Genomic DNA, 18,597 nt, shown 5'->3' on the forward strand with positions numbered 1-18,597 from the left:
TAGGTGTCCTTGTGGTATCGCGAATGTAAATTCCTCGGGATGATAAAGAAGTGGTATGTGTTGGATCATTTCAAATCGTCGCACAACCCTTAATGGGCAATAGGTGGTTCCACCATTCAAACCAAGCAATCGCACCAAATTGCCTTCTTGACAAGTAATTGAGCTTTGGCTATCTTTAGCCACTTGATCCTCTATTGAAGCCAATTGGGAGTTAATGCTCTAATAAAGTTAGCCCATTCATGGAAAGAGTATTTTGGTAGTTTCTCTTGGATTTTAGGGTACCTCTCAATAGGATTGACAGCTAAACAAATTTCTTGGATGCGCATATGACGTTCCCAAGGTTGAATATGTGAAATGAACTATATAGAAAGCAATCCAATTGAAGCTTGGAGTACACCTTTCTCTTGGCTTTGGTACTTGTTCAAAGATATAATAGTTTCTGCTAAAAACATATTGGAGAAATCCCATTTTAGGCAAGCTTGCCTAGCAATTATTGCAACTAAAAGATTTAACCCAGTTCTTGATGTAGGGAATAAGACAAACTCGAAGAAAGCAAGAATGAAAACTTTCGCAGAAATATTCCCGGTTTCCTTTGTCAATTTGGAGTACTTCGCCATTAGGAAGGATAAAGGGAACCCCTAGTATTAGACTTGATCAACTTTTCCACTTGAGAAGTCTTCAAGTTGAGGAATTCGGCTATAACACTTGCAAGCTTCAATCCAATCAGGGGTTCTATGATTCTTGGCTTGAAATCAATCCCAATGGTAGCTTTATACTCCTCTAACGTTGGCACCATTTCGTGTTCTCCAAGTTGAAATGTCGTAGTGGTAACCTCCCAAAAATGAGCTAATGCCTGAATTAAGCTCACTTGAGGTTTAAGGTTAATAAGCTCAAATAGATACCCAAGTCTCTCCTTGACATAAACCCGATTGTCTTTGGTCATATTTCCCCACCATGTCAAAAGCTCCTTTTGCAAGACTGGGATGACTTGTATATCTAATTTCCCTATGTTTGATTTAAAGCATTCAAAAGAAAGTTTTTTGTTAATCACCATGGATTACCAATTAATTTTAACGTCTCCATTTCAATCATATATCCTTTTGGGGTAAAATGGAGGTAAAGTACATTTGCATACTTAGAAAGTAATACAAATGTCACATTTAATCCATTTAAGCCCCAAAAGAGCATATACTTGAAAATGGGGATGAAATCAATGTTTGATGCAAATGCCCTTTTGTCATACCCCATTTAGACCATAAAGGCCTAACCTATGATTTACAACTTCGAATACATCAAAATGAACATTTGACTCATTGAGTTGTACATGTCACGTTTTGAGCACAAGATCACTTGAATTACACCGAAAATCCACCATGAACCTATACATTCCACCTAAAAGTGAAAGAAAATGGTCAAATGAAGCATGTCACCCTAATCATTCATTCTAGTATAAAAAGGGCATTTAGATCAACCATTGATTGCCATTTAGGCATGTTATTCAAATTGTGTCAACTAACTTACATAATTGAAAGAGGAGGGAATGGAACGATACTTACTCACAGGGACATTTTTTAGTTATACCAACCACAAAGACAAGTGAGGTTTTGACGCCTAAGGGTAGGATAGGCTAAAGGTATAAAGTCACCTTAATGGACAAGGGATTCCATTCCAATAGGCAATCGGCCTAAAGTAATGGAATGTTATTCCATCGCAGTGATCGGTATTGAATTTAAACGATCCCATGAGCAATCGGTTCATACTTTCGTCTAAATACATACCTCCTAAGGGTAATCTTAAATGTATCCGGAGTTGAACCACAAGTGATGTGTGCGAATGGTGTAGTGCTAAGGCAACTTAAAGGCATGCATAGAAATTTAAAAGCAAACAGCACTTCTGAGATAATCGGGGTAAGTACAGCGCAAGTGCCATAACTTTTGTACGGAGGACACTTAAGTGCTATAACTTTTTTTTGGCTCACTTGAGTGCCATAACTTCCAAAAAAAAGATCACTTAAGTGCCACTTACGAGCTGATCGTGTGGGCCCAAAACCGCGGCTTTTCCGGCCGAACGGTGACCGTCCCGGCGAGGCGAGCACCACCAACTTGAAGAGGGGGTGTTGGTGAATCATTTCATGGCTTCCGTTCGTCTCGAAATTTCCGTTTTAGCATCCGTTTACGAAGGTAAAAATGCTTCGTAGCCACACAATTTATCGAATCGATTTGTGTGACTATGAAACATTTTTACCTTCGTCAACGGAGGCTAAAACGGAAATTTCGAGATGAACGGAGGCCATGGAATGATTCACCGACACCCCCTCTTCAAGCTGGTAGTGCTCGCCTCGCCGGGAAGGTCACCGTTCGACCGGAAAAGCCGCGGTTTCAGGCCCTCACGACTAGCTTGTCAGAGGGGTTGGTCGTGAGAGCCCGAAACCGCGGCTTTTCCAGCCAAACGGTGACCTTCCCGGCGAGGCGAGCACCACCAGCTTGAAGAGGGGGTGTCGGTGAATCATTCCATGGCCTCCATTCGTCTCGAAATTTCCGTTTTAACCTCCGTTGACGAAGGTAAAAATGCTTCGTAGTCACACAAATCGGCTCGATAATTGTGTGACTACGAAGCATTTTTACCTTCGTCAACGGAGGCTAAAATGGAAATTTCGAGACGAACAGAGGCCATGGAATGATTCACCGACACCCCCTCTTCAAGCTGGTGGTGCTCGCCTCACCGGGAAGGTCATTGTTCGGCCAAAAAAGCCGCAGTTTCGGGCCTTCACGACCAGCTCGTAAGTGGCAATTAAGTGATCTTTTTTTTTAAAGTTATGGCACTCAAGTGAGCCAAAAAAAAATTATGGCGCTTAAGTGTCCTCCGTACAAAAGTTATAGCACTTGCGCTGTACTTACCCCAAGATAATCATTTCACATTTATCCCCAACACCATCCTGCAAAACAAAGGTCAACAAAGACAACACCCATTATACCTCCCACCTACAAAACTATTTAACATGATCATTAGTGAGACATACCTGGGATCATTGCGCGAGTACAAAACACATGCGTATCGTTCTATCTAGGCCTAAGTTCACTTAGAAAGCTAAAGTTCCCTAGCGAAGTCGCCAAGCCTGTCGCGCCGCGCTTTTGGCACACTAAGGAGGTACTTCCATTTGTTATGAATGGGAAAATTGTCCTCGAATGGGCTACTAGGGTCCGATACGAATATTTCACCCAAACGTCCCACAGACATCCCATAACTAGACAAACAGGGGCTACTCCCAGACCATACCTCACGTGACAGCGGATTGTAATTTTTATCTTTCTATTCAATCTAAATTTTCAATTTAGAGTCGCCATTAATCATTATTGGTAGATTGACTAGAAACTTAATCGAGGTACGGGAGAAATACCACGATTCTGCGAACTAGAGATTCTGAGTAAAGAGACTTGGTTACGCTAATGATCCCGAATTAAGATCTCTAACGCCCTTTCGGTACCTAAAACAATACGATGTATCGAACATGTCACATGAGTTTCCGAGGTCTATCCACTAATTCTAACCATTCTAATCGTGAAAAATCAATCAATCATCATTAACAACACAATCAATTGCAATTAAGCAAAGCAATCCTAAATTGACTCTAAAAACAAGAACAATCCAAAACACTCAAACCCTAGTAAAGCCCTAAAGGCTTGTTCATTCAATGATTTGTGATGTTTTAGGGTTTTTTAGGAGTAAAAACCCTTTTTAATTCATAAACTAAGGCGTTCCTAAAAATGTCATTTGGGAACTTCAAAAAATTCTAATTTCACTTGCAAAGGTTAGCCATGGTGTTTCTGAACCATTCCGTGAATTTTTTAAATTTTTTTCGGAAAAATTTCTGAGAATTTCTTTTCCCAAAAACTTTTTTTTTTCCTAAAAATTTCTCTGAAATTTTTGAAATTTTTATGGGATTTTGAGATTTTTCAATTTTTGTATTTTTATGAATTTTTCACATTTTTAATTTGATTTTCTGAATTTTTTAGATTTTTACGGAATTTTCAGAAATTTTCTAATTTTTTGTTATTTTTTTCGAATTTTCTGATTTTTATAGATTTTCTTTGATTTTCCAAATTTCTGAAAATTTTGGATTTTCTGAAATTTTATTGAATTTTCGAAATTTTTAAATTTTTCTAATTTTTTATATTTTTTATATTTTATTTTTCTGATTTATTTAGAATTTTTCTGTATTTTTTATTTTTGTTTTTATTTTTTAAAATTTTTCCTGTTGAGAAAGCGAATCGGGACGAACCGGGTTCAGGCCGGTCCGACCAAGTCGAATCAGCCGGCACTAGCACTGATCTGCACTCCGGCGGGCACGACGCCAAAACGGCGTCATTTCTGCTGTTTTTCATTGGGGCATTTTCCCGAACACCTTGTGGGCACCATTTTCATTTTAGAGTTGTCGAGACCGCCTGTTCAGGCTGAGCTCCGACAAGCCTCGGCAACCTTTTACCATTTTTGATTGGTTCAATATGGAGACTATGTCATCCCCTATCCATTTTTGCTCATTGTTCCATCGCCGAACCGTCGCCGGCCGGAGAAAAACCAAAGACTAACCTAAAAACTAATCCAGACTAACTTCACTGATTTTCAAATTGAGATAAAGTCTGCCCTAGCCGTCTAAATCGTTTAAAATGAGTATAAAACCATCAAACAAGGTTAAGAAAAGCTAACTTGGACAGCCTATAGCCACAGGGACGCTCCGGTGAGGTAAGGGCTGCTCCGGCGAGGTGGTTCAATGGACGGCCGACTCGGTTTAGGGCACATTTACAATCCAAAATGCAATCAAACAAGAAGAAATATGCTCGAAAACAAGTTTCAAACATCAACAACCAAGAAAATTTCAAGATTTAGCGCAGTGTAGTTCAACTATTCAATCTGGAATTCTGAAAAAACAGTGATGAAATCTAAACTTTACCTGCTTCAACGGAGGGTAAAACAAGATTTCCGCGGCAATCAAAAACCGTGGCGCCGTTCTTTGACACCTGAGCTTCAAGCTAATGGACTCAGTTTCGTCATAGAAGCTCTGGACGCGCCGGCCAAGCTCGAGTTTCAGAGCTTCACAACTAGCTTCAACACAAGTTTTTCAGGTGAGAAGGTTGACCGTCGAGCCGATTTGTCGGCGTTTTTCTAACCGGAAAAACGCCGATCGCTCGGTCCTTAGAACTTCAACACACCTCTCAAGCTCAGACTCTCTCTTTCTCACTCTCTGGTTCTCTCTCCCTCTCTCAGTGATTTCGTCGAACACTCTCTACGCATAGGATCACGTTTTTTCTTTCTTTTCTAGCCCGATTTCCAGCCCAAAAATCGTTACCACCAACCTCCGAGTCGGTTATAACGAATCTCCGATGCCAGCTGGAGATTCTCCAGCTAGTAAACTTGATCTTCACGTGCTTATTTGGCCCCGGTAAGGTGGTGAAGTGGCGGACCGAGAAGCATTTGGGGCTCCGTTGACAATGAAAATAAACCCCACCTCATGAATGTATTTATCTTTTGTTTGTCATACTTTAACTCTCCTCTCTCTCTCTCCGGCTTTTACTATGCTTCTTTGCAAAGCTCGGGGATCGAATCCCACAACTGAAACTAAACGTCCCCGCCCCAGTCGATTCTCAATGAGGTTAAACCCCTCCTCATTTATTGGAATATAGATTAGGGTTTTCCCACGCGAATTGCATAAATAAATTGGTTTCAATTTCTGCTAATTTTAATAATTTCAATCTATCAAATTTTGATTTGAAATATCTTTAGGCAATTGCTATCCAATGTTTAATTTGAAATCTTAGTTTGTTGGGCTTTTGTCACTATGAAATTCTCCAAGGATAAGAACACTAGGAGTGCCATAATTTTCGTATGGCGCTCGCTTGAATACCATAACTTTTTTTTCGCTCACTTGTGTGCTAAAAATTTGAAAAAGTGATCACTTGAGTGCCATCGGCCATTTGGCAGTCGGAAATCCAACGTGGACACCGAAAAATCATACATGGACGTCGGAAAATCTGACGTGGGCAATTTTTATGCTTTTTTATCATTTTTTTAGTTTTATTTGGCCAATCTAATTTGCAGATGGGCACAATGAAGAACTTCATCTTCCCCATGGTTGGGATACTGTAGCACTTAGGAATTTTGGCTAGTCGAGCCCAAATCCGGCAAGGGCTCTGCCATATGCCTCGCCGCTAAAGACTTCCTCCTCGAGACTTGTCATACTTATTGAACGTGTTCTTGTATAGTTCCGAGTCGCCCTTCATCTGGAGCTTGGTTTACTGGTGTCGAGTGGGCGCAAGCACACGTAAGTGAACGAGCCGGCGATCCTGCCTCCGGTAGCACCAATCAGAGCTCGCTCAAAGACAGAGAGGTTCTTAATGAGGGATTGCACTTTGTGGTTGTTTCTTGAGTTGGGTTTGATCGATTTTGAGTAATTAGGAGGGGAATTAGGATTTTCGAGAGAGAGGATTGTGGAGGAGAAATTGAAGCCGGCGGCGAGATGTGCACAAGTCTTGGGGGGTCTCGAGGGCGGAGGCAAAAGGGAATTGAAGTGAGTGAAGAGGCTTGTGAATTTGGATGGAATCGGGTGGAGATTGAGGCGCGGAAATGGGAGGTCAAGAGATGCAGAGAGCCTTCCCTCCATTCTTTCTCCCAAGCTTTAGCTCTTAGTTACCATGGCTGATCGAGCTTCAAGCTCATGGCGGAACACCTTTGCCCAGTTGCAGAAAATGGGGGAGCAGCTGATCGGCTGCTTGTTGGCGAGAAATCGTTCCCTCTGACCTCCGCCTTTTGACATCTCTATCTTTGTTTCACTCGCGGTGGCCATCGTGGCTTGAAACTCCAGCGGCCATGGCCGGTTGAAGCTTAGAGCTTGAGTGGCCATGGCAACCCCTCTCTCTCTCCCTAAGTTTTTCTTTTTCTTTTTCTTTTTCTTTTTCTTTTTCTTTTTCTCCCTTCATGTCTTTCTCTCTTCTCTTTTATGTTACATGACGTGGCAATAAATTCATCCTTTTATTTTTAAAAATTTCCACGTAGATATGAAAAATTAAATAAAAAATCCACATAGGACGATTTGCCGGAAGTAGCACTGAAATGATCTATTTTACTCCGATGTGACACTCAAGTGAGCGAAAAAAAGTTATGGCACTCAAGTGAGTGCCGTACGAAAGTTATGGCACTCATAATGTCCTTATTTTCCGTCTTGGATATGTTAATTAAGGAAAAGTGGTAATAAGCCCAAAACAACCAACTTGAGAAAGCCCATGGAGACCAACCCAATAATGAAGCCCATATGGGGCTGACTCCGACCCGGATCACTCAAGCATCCCAGGTGGTTCGAAAAAAATCAAGATAGGTTGACACAAATAGAATCCATTGGCGTTTAAATTTGTGATTTCTTTCGAATATATAATAAAGTTATCATTTCAATCCTCTTTTGTTTCCTTATCAAAGCATCGGAGTATCTTCTAAGAAAAATCGTAAGAGACTTCTTTGTCTATCGAGCCCAAGGTCCTAGTCTTCGAAAGCTTTATCCACCAACGCATCATTAGCTCTAAAAACAACCAAAATGCATCTCTTTGAGCCATTTTTATTCTCAAATAAAATGAAAGCATAACGGACTTTTCCGAACCAAATAAGTTCTTAGTCGCCTTCTCATGTTAGGGTGTTCATTGAAGAGAAACGATGCAGACACGGAGAGAATAACTAATAGGCTAAAATAGACATTGTCCGACTCACATTGTAATCAAAGATAAGAGAAATTGGAAAGATCTTTATCTCCTATTTTAGGGAAAATGACACAAACAATAATTGAACTTTAGTCTAATGTGCAATTTGATCCCTAAACTTTTAATTTGTTCAATATAATCCCTGAACTTTAGGCTAATGTTCAATGTGATCCTTAAACTTTTAATTTGATCAATGTCATCTCTGAACTTTTGGTACATATTTATTCAATCCATCAACTATATGAAAATATTCAATGCAGTCATTTCCATTTATTCAAGTTCAAGGACTACATTGAACATTTTTATATAGTTTAGGAACTAAATTAAACATATACTAAAAATTCAGGGATGACATTAAACAAATTAAAAGTTCATAGACCACATTGAATATTAGCCTAAAGTTCAGGGATTATATTGAACAAATTAAAAGTTCAAAGAGCAAATTGCATATTAGGCCAAAGTTCAGAGATTGTTTGTGTCATTACCCCCTATTTTATTAGTCAAACTGAAGAAAGATTTGTCTGAAATATTGGTCATTTTAATTACTTCCAATTTTTATTTTTATTTTTTGCAATCCAAAACCATTGTCGAGCCCCAGATCATCTTTTTCCTTTTTGGAACCAAAAGGAGTGGCAGGGAAAAGCAGAATGGCAGTCAAAATGCAGGAAAGGTTCTCACACAAGTCGGTCAATATTCAATTCTCTCGTACCAACTTGTGAACGAAGCAAGAGCAAATAAATAGATAAATAAATTAAACAACAGCAATGAAAAGTTGAACATTTGCACACATCACAAGTGAGCCCACTGACTCAATTTCAGGGCCAGAACACAAAATTTAAACATCAAATCAGTTCCCCTCTTTAGTCGTCTTGCAGAGGCTTTTCCCTCTGATCCTCTCAGTAGATTCTTTTATTGCATCAACTTTCCTTTTCAGCAGTTGGTCACAGCTATTAAAGGATATAATTCTGTAGCTTCTTTTTCTATGACTGCAATTATTTTTTTCTGGGTAAGCCTGTAACACTTTTCCTGGTTGATACTAACTTAAGATTTGCTAAAGTATGGTCTATAGACTCTATATGATTGATAATTGGCCAAATTTGATTGATTATCTGTGAGTTTATGTTCAGAAACTTTTCGATGCAAATTTGTTTTCAGGGACCAAATCAAGTGAATTGGTTACTCTGCATGTGATGAAACACCAAAATGCCAACTCGATCGACTCTTGGCACTTCAATTCTTATGCATCTTCTTCCAACAAATGACACTCCTTTTCTTTACATAAGACAAACAAACAAACATGTAGAAAATTCTAGAGCAACTGATGAAAGATGACCCAACCTCTCTTGCCTCAACCATCACATTACTTGAACCCGGCATTGGATTGCAAGGACGAGTAGCGCAGTGACGAAACCGAGAAGCTTGTGTTATTGCTCTTCAGGTACAAGCTCGTCAGCTTAGAGGACGAGGTCGCTGGGACACAATTGTTCTTTCTGTTTCCTTGATTTTCAGACTCCTGAGAACCCTTAAGGAGAACGTCAACCTTGGCAAACTCCTCTCTTTCGTGTTTGATCTCCTTGAGCATTGCAGCAACGTCCTTCATGGTCGGCCTCTCATCAGGGGACGGACTTACGCACAGCATCGCAATGCCTAACACTTGCCTCATGTCTTCCACTTCAGATTCAGGCCGAGACAGCAAGTTCGGATCGAGCAATTCAATGCCCCCCCTCTTTTGTCTGACCCAATCCACGATGTGAAGGCCATCTGGTATGGTCGGATCGATAGGTTGCTTCCCTGTCAAGACTTCCAATACCACTACGCCATAGCTGTATACGTCACTCTTCTCTGTTATCTTCATCATGTAGCCATACTCTGTCACAAATACAGCGCGGTCAGATCAATATCGAAAATGGATTGATGTTAAGATTTTTGGTGCTACCCTGCTCTGGAAGGGCTATGAAACTATTGTACCAGCCATTTGAAAACTTACTTAAAAGTTCAGATCAGATGCTTAAAGAATACTGAATGCTTGGAAAGAAACAAAGACTTTGACACAAAGCAATAAACAGAACAATGTGTCATGTGTAATGGACAAGCTGACCTGGAGCAATGTATCCATAAGAGCCAGCAACCGTGTTCGAGGACCGAGCAAAGTCACCATTGTCAACAAGCTTGGCCAGGCCAAAATCGGCAATGTACGGCTCAAATTCAAGGCCTATGAGGATATTATTTGCTTTGATGTCACGGTGAACGATCGGAGGTACGCAGTCGTGGTGTAAATAAGCCAGCCCTTGTGCTGCCCCGATCAGTATTTGGTACCGGAGTTCCCAATCCAATGAATTTCTGTTCCTCTCATGCAGGAGGCTACCCAAGCTCCCATTCGGCATATAGTCATACATGAGCAATCTAGTGTTTCTGTTCCAGCAACAACCCAAGAATCTCACAATGTTCTTGTGACGGATGGAACCAAGCGTTCTCACCTCTGCTGAGAACGAATCACGGACCGCACTTTTCTCTTCATCAAATGAACTGGTGGGGGCTTTTGTCGTGGGCCACAGCTTCTTCACGGCAATCACTTCCCCGTTATCCATGTCGGCTCGATAGACAACCCCAGAACACCCTTTTCCAATCACGTTGGTATCCACTAGGCACTTAAGCACCTGATCCACCGAGAAATTCAGCTTTTGGAAAGGGGTGAATTGCCACGGCCAAGAATCTCCTAACTCCGATTCATCATCGTCCTTGTTCGTTCTTCGGGCCCAGATAACTGCAAATATACCCATCACTACCATTGCCACTGTCAATGTAATCAACAGGGCAATTGCTAGTCTCAGCTTCCGCGAATGGCTGATGTCTTCATCTTTACCCATCATTTCTTTGCCATCACTAGCATTCAAGAAGCAAGAGCCATGGCTCAAGGAACAAAGGCCTTCATTTCCGGCGAGATCATTGGACGAGAGTTGTCGGAAAAGCTTGGTATCAGGAAGATAGCCAGACAAGTTGTTATAGGAGATGTTGAGGGACACAAGATTATCAAGGGAAGCCAGTGGACCGAGACTTCCCTGAAGCTTGTTATGCGAAAGGTCCAAGATCGACAGCTTACTCAGAGAAGACATCTGTACTGGAATTGGCCCAGTGAGGCCGTTCCAGCTGAGGTTAAGAGCGATCTCAAGCGCCTCGATTCTGCCCAGTTCCAGCGGTATGCTTCCTGTCAGCTCATTGCTGCTAAGATCGAGCAACTGCAAACTTGAACACAGACCAAGTGCAGAAGGAATAGAGCCTGAGAACGAATTCTGTTTGAGTATAAGCTTGTTCAGTGAAATGAGGCGTCCCAAGCTCGTAGGTATTGGACCTGTGATCCTGTTGAAAGAAACATCCAAGACTTGGAGGCCCGAGAGGGATGATAGTGACTCAGCAAGGGGACCTTCTAGGGTGTTGTTGTTCAGGTCTATCATTTGCAGCTCCGTGCATTCCCCGAGCTCATTGGGCACCTTCCCGGAAAGACGATTCCCAGAAAATTCGAGAAAATTCAGATTCTTAAGGTTTCCTACTTCTCTAGGAATTCCACCAGCGATGCGGTTGTTCCCAAGCCGAAGACGCACCAGAGAACTGCAATTGCCGATTTCCGGAGGTATCGTCCCAGAAATATCATTAGAAATCAAGAGCAGCTTGGTGAGATTCTTGAGCTGAAACAGCCCTGGAGGAATTCTACCGGTCAGGGTATTGTGCGACAAATCTAGAGCTTGGAGATTACTACAAGAAGCCAACGTCGGAGGAATGCTTCCTTCGAGCTGGTTCTGCCAGGCGAAGAACACATTGAGCCTCGAAAGCTTCCCGAGCTCAGGCGGAATTAGCCCCGAGATCTGATTTGTGTCGAGCTGCAATTGCTGGAGGCTCGTGGCATTGGAAAGATTAGCAGGTATCGAACCGGACACATTGTTATTGCTAATCATAAAAGCTTCAAGCCCTAACAACCCTCCTAGAGACATTGGCATTGTCCCAGATAGAAAATTTAAGGAAAGATCAATCATCCTGAGACTGCTACAATTACCAATCTCCTCAGGAATAATGCCCTCAAGATTATTCTGCCACAATAGCAATTGTTCAAGCTTCCGAAGCTTGCCAAGCTCAGGTGGAATAGAACCAGACAAGCTGTTCTCATAGAGGAACAAGTCCACAAGCTCAGGACAATTCCCTATATCAGGAGGGATCTCGCCAGAGATCATTGTGGTGTATATGGACAAAGTTTGGAGCTTTTTGAGCTTACCCAATGAAGGAGGCAAAGAGCCTGCCACCTGTGTGTCGGCCAAGCCCAGGACTGTCAAATTTGTGCAATCTCCAAGCTCCTCAGGAATCTTCCCAACAATGTCCCTGTTCCCTCCAGCCCTGAAGACTTCAAGGCTTGACAGCTTCCCCAACTCAGGAGGAATAGAACCACCAAGCCTGTTGTCAAAAAGCAAGAGACTCTTCAACACTCTGCAATTGCTTAGCCCAACTGGGATTTTCCCAGTGAGCCTATTAGAATTCAGAGTCAGCTCCTCCAAGTCCCTGAGATTGCCAATCGTTTCAGGAATGGCTCCAACAAGAGAGTTGGAGCTCAGGTCAATGACTGAGAGAGCAATGCAGTCGCCTATGTCATCAGGGATCGTCCCGGTGAGATTCGCCTGAGAAATGACAAGATTCTTCAAGGACTTGAGGGAGGAGAGATTGGTGGGCATAGGGAGCTGAAGAGTGACAGACTGGATGTTAATCTCTGTGACAAAGCCCTGAGGAGAGCATGTGATGGAGGCCCACTTGCATGGGGAAGTGTCGTGGCTGTTCCAGGAGGAGAGGATTGGAGGAGGTGGTTGGGGAGACGAGTTGAGCCATGTGAAGAGGAGGGAAGCTTCTTGGGTTGCATAGATGGTGGGAAATGAGCAGAGAAGAGGGCCAAAGAAGAAGAAGATGCAGAAAAAGAGAGATTTTCTTGGAGTGGGCATAGGCATAGACATTTGCCTCAATTTCTTCACCATTCTTCTTGGGTTTGCACCATTTGGGTTTCCCAACTTCTCTGTCTCTCTCCCTCACTCTCTTGCTCTGTGTTTTTCTTTTCTTTTGTTGGGTTTCTTGGTATGAACTCAAGCTCAAGGAGGCAAGAACAACAGCAACAGCACTCTTGCCTCTCTTTCTCTTCGCTTCATGTAGCGTGCGTTGCAAAATGCACTGACAAACACTGCAACTAAAATATTATTTCGCAAAAACAATTGCAGAAAAAAGAAGAGATTAAAATACAATTGAAAAGAAGGACAATGGCCTTGAGATCGGCGACCACCACCTCCCTCCTAGGATGCCTCTCTCTCTCTCTCTCTCTCTCTCTCTCTCTCTCTCTCTCTCTCTCTCTCTCTCTCTCTCTCTCTCTCTCTCTCGTGTAGGAGGAGGTGCAAGATTTGTTTATAATAGTTTTTGACTGAACCATTAAGAAGAAGGGGGAAGCTAAAATGAGTTAGCTCCAACTCCAATTCAGTGTTTTACTCTTGCACCATCTTTGCTTTGTTTTCTGCATATTCTTTTGGGTATTTTTTTGTTTATACATTGTAGAAGCCCATACATGTAATAACCGAACACATTAACATTTTACTAACCTTATGAACCAAATAAGATACAGAGTCAAAGCACGGAGAACTGGATCAGATGAAAAGATTATTTGCATTCGACGATATAGCGGATCAATCCCCTGTCCTGGTTAAGAGCCACTTTTTTTAATTGTTCTTTTCGGACACAGAGACAACAGGAATTACTCCCACTTACTTCAGCCATGGATGGGCTTATGGGGCTCTGGTTCGGTTTATTTTTGGCTGATAGAGAAGGGTTTCTGGATTCAGTTACTCTCTTTTATTGTTTTTTGTCTCAATCTAAGAGCCATATTTGTATTTGGTATTGTCGTCTGTGTCATCGTGTTAACTTCTATGTCATCTGCCGCAAAGATCATATGACAATCTGACTCTTTTAGCACTTTACCCTCAAATTAAGGGAATTTCTTGGCAACAATTGAGAGGTTTTGGACATTTGGGAAACTGAGGAAATTGTGCCTCATCTTGCCAATTATTTTTGTGCAGAGACGCATTCAGAGCCATCGTGTGCGCTCTTTTTCTCCCATTTTGTTCAAAGCAACAGACCAAACAAATTCAGGAGAATGACATTTTTCTCCCGGATCATTCCCCTGAATTTTGACATTTGTTACAAATTGCCCCCCGACTTTTCAGTTTTTGCAATATCCCCTCCAAAGTCTTGAAATTAGTTACAATGTCCCCGGTCGCTTATTCCGATCATTTTTAAGTTGGAGCTCCAGTCATGTGCTTATCACATGACTAATTTGCTCTTTATGGAGGGCAAATCTGTGTAACAACAAATAATGAATTATATTCTACATCCTAGGTTTTGGCAAATGTGGCAATTTGCCCCTAACTTATTAATTTTTTTCAATGTCCCCTTTAGAGTATTGAGATGAATTTCAAAACACCTTGACGGTGATCTTGACCATTTTTTCTCATCTAATGTCCACCAGAGATTGATTTTGGTTATTTAAACGAGGGACATCCTACCTTCGCTTGGTACATGCGTGTGACTGTGGCATAGCCTCTACTAACGTTGCAGCTACCACGTGCTGGAGTGCTCTCTCTCGCTCTCCTTTTTGTATTTGGATATTTCTTTTCCATAATTACTCTATAAATCAATTGTTTTACTAATTAAAATCATTTATTCTAATTAGTAAATATTTCGCTATCATAAGAACTCATAAAAGTAAAGTATTTTATGACTTGTTATTTTTAACAATAAAACTTAGCACATACATGGTCACGCCGCATCAACATTTGATGCTCATTATGTTTCTTATAAAGTTATGTTAGCACTAAAGCGTCGCATCTATTAATTAATAAGAAAAACAATTGATTTATAGAGTAAACACGTTAGTTTTGGCGAACAAATTAAATAAAATGTGTATATTGTGTTAGTTTTTACTAATGTTAGAATGCTTCTATATTTCTTCATTTGCTTTATGTTACCCTACATTGCAAGCTCTAATAGGTCATTTTTTGAAAATGATATGCAAATTTTGGTAAAGTACATGATAATTGTGAAAGTTTAGAGGAACTCTCGAGGCCATAATCGAAACTAAATACAAAGTTTGATTATTTGAAGGGAAAAGTACCAAAAAAGTCATAAACCTATTGCACTTGTGCCAATTTAGTCATAAACCTTTTAATTGTACCAATTGAGTCATAAATCTTTTAATAATTTGCTAATATAGTTCATTCGGCCAATTTTGGCCAGAAATCATTAATATAGACATCACCCGTCCTACGTAGCATGGCCAGCACTAACATGAATAATTTTTTTTGGTTTTTTTTATTTTTCTAAATTGTTTATTACTTTTTTGTTTTTTTCTTTACTTTGTCTTCTTTTCTTTTTTTCTTTTCTTTCCTTTCTTTTTTTCCCAACTGGGCCAGCGCCAGCCCATAGTTGTAAAAAAGCAAAGAAAGAAAAGAAAAGAAAAATATATATTTAAAAAATTTCAGAAAAAAATTTAAAAACTATAATATTTGTCCATGTCAATACCGGCCACGTAGGACGGCCAGCGTTCATGTAAACGATTTCCGGTGAAAAATTAGCCGATAGACTACATTGGCAAATCGTTAAAAGGTTTGGACTCAATTATACAGTTAAAAAGTTTGGGACTAAATTGGCACAAATGCAATAAGTTTAGGACTTTTTTGGTATATATCCCATTATCTGATGATCCTTTTTAAAGTATGGACTAAATTTGAATAATAACTAAAGTACAAGCCTTCTATGAATATGACAATGTCTAGAGAGAGGAGACTAATTAAACCATGCAACATACCAAGCCAGTTAAAAATGGCAAGTGCTTTTACCCTTTAAAAGGAAATAGAAAATTTTCCAATGTATATGATAATAAAAGCTATTCTTTCGTACCTTAATTGTATTTATTTATGTGAATCGATCTTTTCTGCGTCCTGTAATAAAATCAAGTTATGGTCTTCATTTTATCAACTAGTCTTTCTTCAAGAGTGAACAAAGAAATGAATGAAGAATGAAGAGCAAGAAACATACCAATATCAAATGAATGAAGGATGAGTCAGTGCAGTGAGCAGTAATTCAGATGTTATGAGTAAAATAAGATTGATTGACTTCATTTGTTGATACTATTTTCTAGACAAGCAGTGCTTTCCGCTATTCAGTGCACATTTTACTGTCAAATATATGTTTGTGCAACTTGATGAACTGATCAGAGGAAATATGCAGCTAACTCAAAATCAATTTTATGAAAGTTGGATGATGAATAATCAGACCACCAAGATAATTCATTTAGAAATCTCGATTAGAGGATACTAATCTCTTGATATGCACGAACTTGTTGCGGTTGATCGATTATTCACAGCTGGACCAATTCCATGGTTCTGATATATACTACTTCCCTCATCAGAAAAATATAGATGCATCTATAATTTCTTCTGCATTATGTTCTTTTGTGCCCAAAAATCTGATTAAAGCTGATTTCGATTGCCAATAAAGGCAAATGTACATAGTTAGGATTACGATTCGATATAATCTCGGTGAAACATATAGTTCGACGACGGCAGCATATGATTGAGGCAAAACGGAGGTGGTAAAGTCGGGCTCTTAGATGAGTTTGGTTGTGTTTTAAGTTAACACAAATTATAATTTTTTCCCCTAATTTCCTGATGATACTCAGGTCAGGCACATCCAAAATTGCGGTCTGCAAGGTGTTGAACTTAGACCATCTCTGAAGATCACTTTTATTTTTGCCTTATCTTGAACCTTGCTCATCAGAAATTGCACCCTTCTCCAATTATGGCTCACAATTGCCTAGAAAAAGCCTCATGACCGGATGATTTGAGACATTCCCAAAAACCTCACTTGCGTCATCTTATCTTCAGTGGAAAGACACAAAACAGTTTCTGAAGATGAAAGTGCACGAGATGATTGTGCATTTAACTTAAAGCTTGCTTAGGGTCTTGATTCAATTAATTACCATCTTTATGATGACCGAATTACATTTTTTTTCTGGGATGAAGCTTTTGGCCATGGATTATTGCTGTGACATCATTTTTGTGAATTGAAAAATGACATAAACGGTCCCTATACTTTGGCCCAATGTGCAATTTGGTCCCTGAACTTTTAATTTGTTCAATGTAATCTTTGAACTTTAACCCAATATGCAATGTGGTCCCTGAACTTTTAATTTGTTAAATGACATCCTTGAACTTTTGGTACATGTTCAATTCAATCCCTGAATTATATGAGAATGTTCAATGTAGTCATTTCTATTAATTCAAGTTCAGGGACTGCATTGAATATTTTCATGTAGTTCAGGGACTGAATTGAACATGTACCAAAAGTTCAGGGATGACATTGAACAAATTAAAAGTTCATGGACCACATTAAATATTAGCCTAAAGTTTAGAGACTACATTGAACAAATTAAAAAAGTTCATGGACCGAATTGCACGTTCAGTTAAAGTTCAAGAACTGTTTATGTCATTATCCCTTTGTGAATTAAAGCAATAAAGCAGAGGGAATTAGGTAGAATGGTAATAACTCGAATCAAATTCCAGTTCTTTTAAGTATTTTGTGCAATTTCATGTTCGAATCACAGATACAAATAATGATTTTGTTAGTATGACTTCACATTATGCATTGTTATAATATTCATTAAATTACGTAACTATTTACCGGGTAATTAAGAATATTCAACCCACAAGCAACCTCATTTAGAATATATGAACTTTACATGCAACTCATCTAGTTATTTATACTTTTATATAATGAAAATAAAGTCATAATTTTATAGGTAACCATTTATCCCATTTATTCCTCTTCATGTTTTATATATACACACACACACACATTGTGGACATGTTATCACCACAAATTGCACTTCTTCATCTTCTCTTTATATCTTCAGTGATTTTTCCTCTTCATATATCCCAATTTTAAGTGACTTTTAAACAATTTTTAAAGCAATTAATCAAGTAAGAACGAGACTTTAGTATTTCAATAATTTATTAGAATATTAACGCGCTTAATTTTTGCACTGAATTCTAATTTAATCTATGGACTGTAATGCATCCAATAATATCTGCTGGTCAAGTCCAGGAAACAAAAATCGATATAATGGGGGCCACGCAAGCATTATGAAACGGTATGGTCGCAAATGTGGTTTCCCTAATTATTAATGTAGTTTGATTTTATTTTATTAAAAGAAATCTGACAAAACACGAGAGCATCCATCGAAAATGGAGATTGGGCTCAGATTGCCGTTGGATCCAATGGCATCTGTCCCTGTGCGACCATTTAATATTCCAAAGCAAGGTACAATTTTTTCTTGAAAAGGGTAGTAATTTATTATATTTATGTGTGAGAGAGGCATAAAGAATTTGCGGTGAATTCCCTAAAAAACCCTCAACTTAAGGTAAAGTCTCAAATCTGTTCCGAACTTTTTTTTATCTCAGAAAAAACCTCAAACTTTAGGTCTAGTCTCAAATTTGCCCCGAACTTTTTTTTGTCTAAAAAAAAATCTAAATTTTAAGTTCAGTCCCAAATCTGCCCTGAATTTTGTTTTATGTAAAAAAATCAGCAAATTTCAATTTATTTTAAAAAATATACCTCCATGATCCAGTTTCAACTTGACGTGGCACTTCCACATCGATAACAAATCCACATCAACAAAGTAATGGGATGATAGGTACAGACCGACGTCGCATTTCCACTTCAATAACAGATCAAACGCAATAAAAATTATTGAAATTCTCCAAAATAAAACCGTTTTAGAATATGA

General features: G+C 39.6%; 1 protein-coding gene across 1 annotated transcript; it reads right to left on the reverse strand.

The window, feature by feature from the left end:
• Window positions 1-8,897: 8,897 nt before the first annotated feature.
• LOC115681092 (LRR receptor-like serine/threonine-protein kinase RGI1) lies at window positions 8,898-12,772 on the reverse strand. Its single transcript, XM_030604935.2, has 2 exons — window positions 9,838-12,772; window positions 8,898-9,608 (listed from the first exon to the last, which is right to left on the reverse strand). Exons 1-2 carry the CDS (start codon window positions 12,746-12,748, stop codon window positions 9,100-9,102), a joined length of 3,420 nt encoding a protein of 1,139 aa, XP_030460795.1. The 5' UTR covers window positions 12,749-12,772; the 3' UTR covers window positions 8,898-9,099.
• Between the last annotated feature and the right edge of the window lie 5,825 nt (window positions 12,773-18,597).

Source organism: Syzygium oleosum, unplaced genomic scaffold, assembly GCF_021117445.2.
Source record: "Syzygium oleosum isolate NSW1041296 unplaced genomic scaffold, Sole_v2.1 Sole_v2.01, whole genome shotgun sequence".
Classification (NCBI taxonomy): Eukaryota; Viridiplantae; Streptophyta; class Magnoliopsida; order Myrtales; family Myrtaceae; genus Syzygium; species Syzygium oleosum.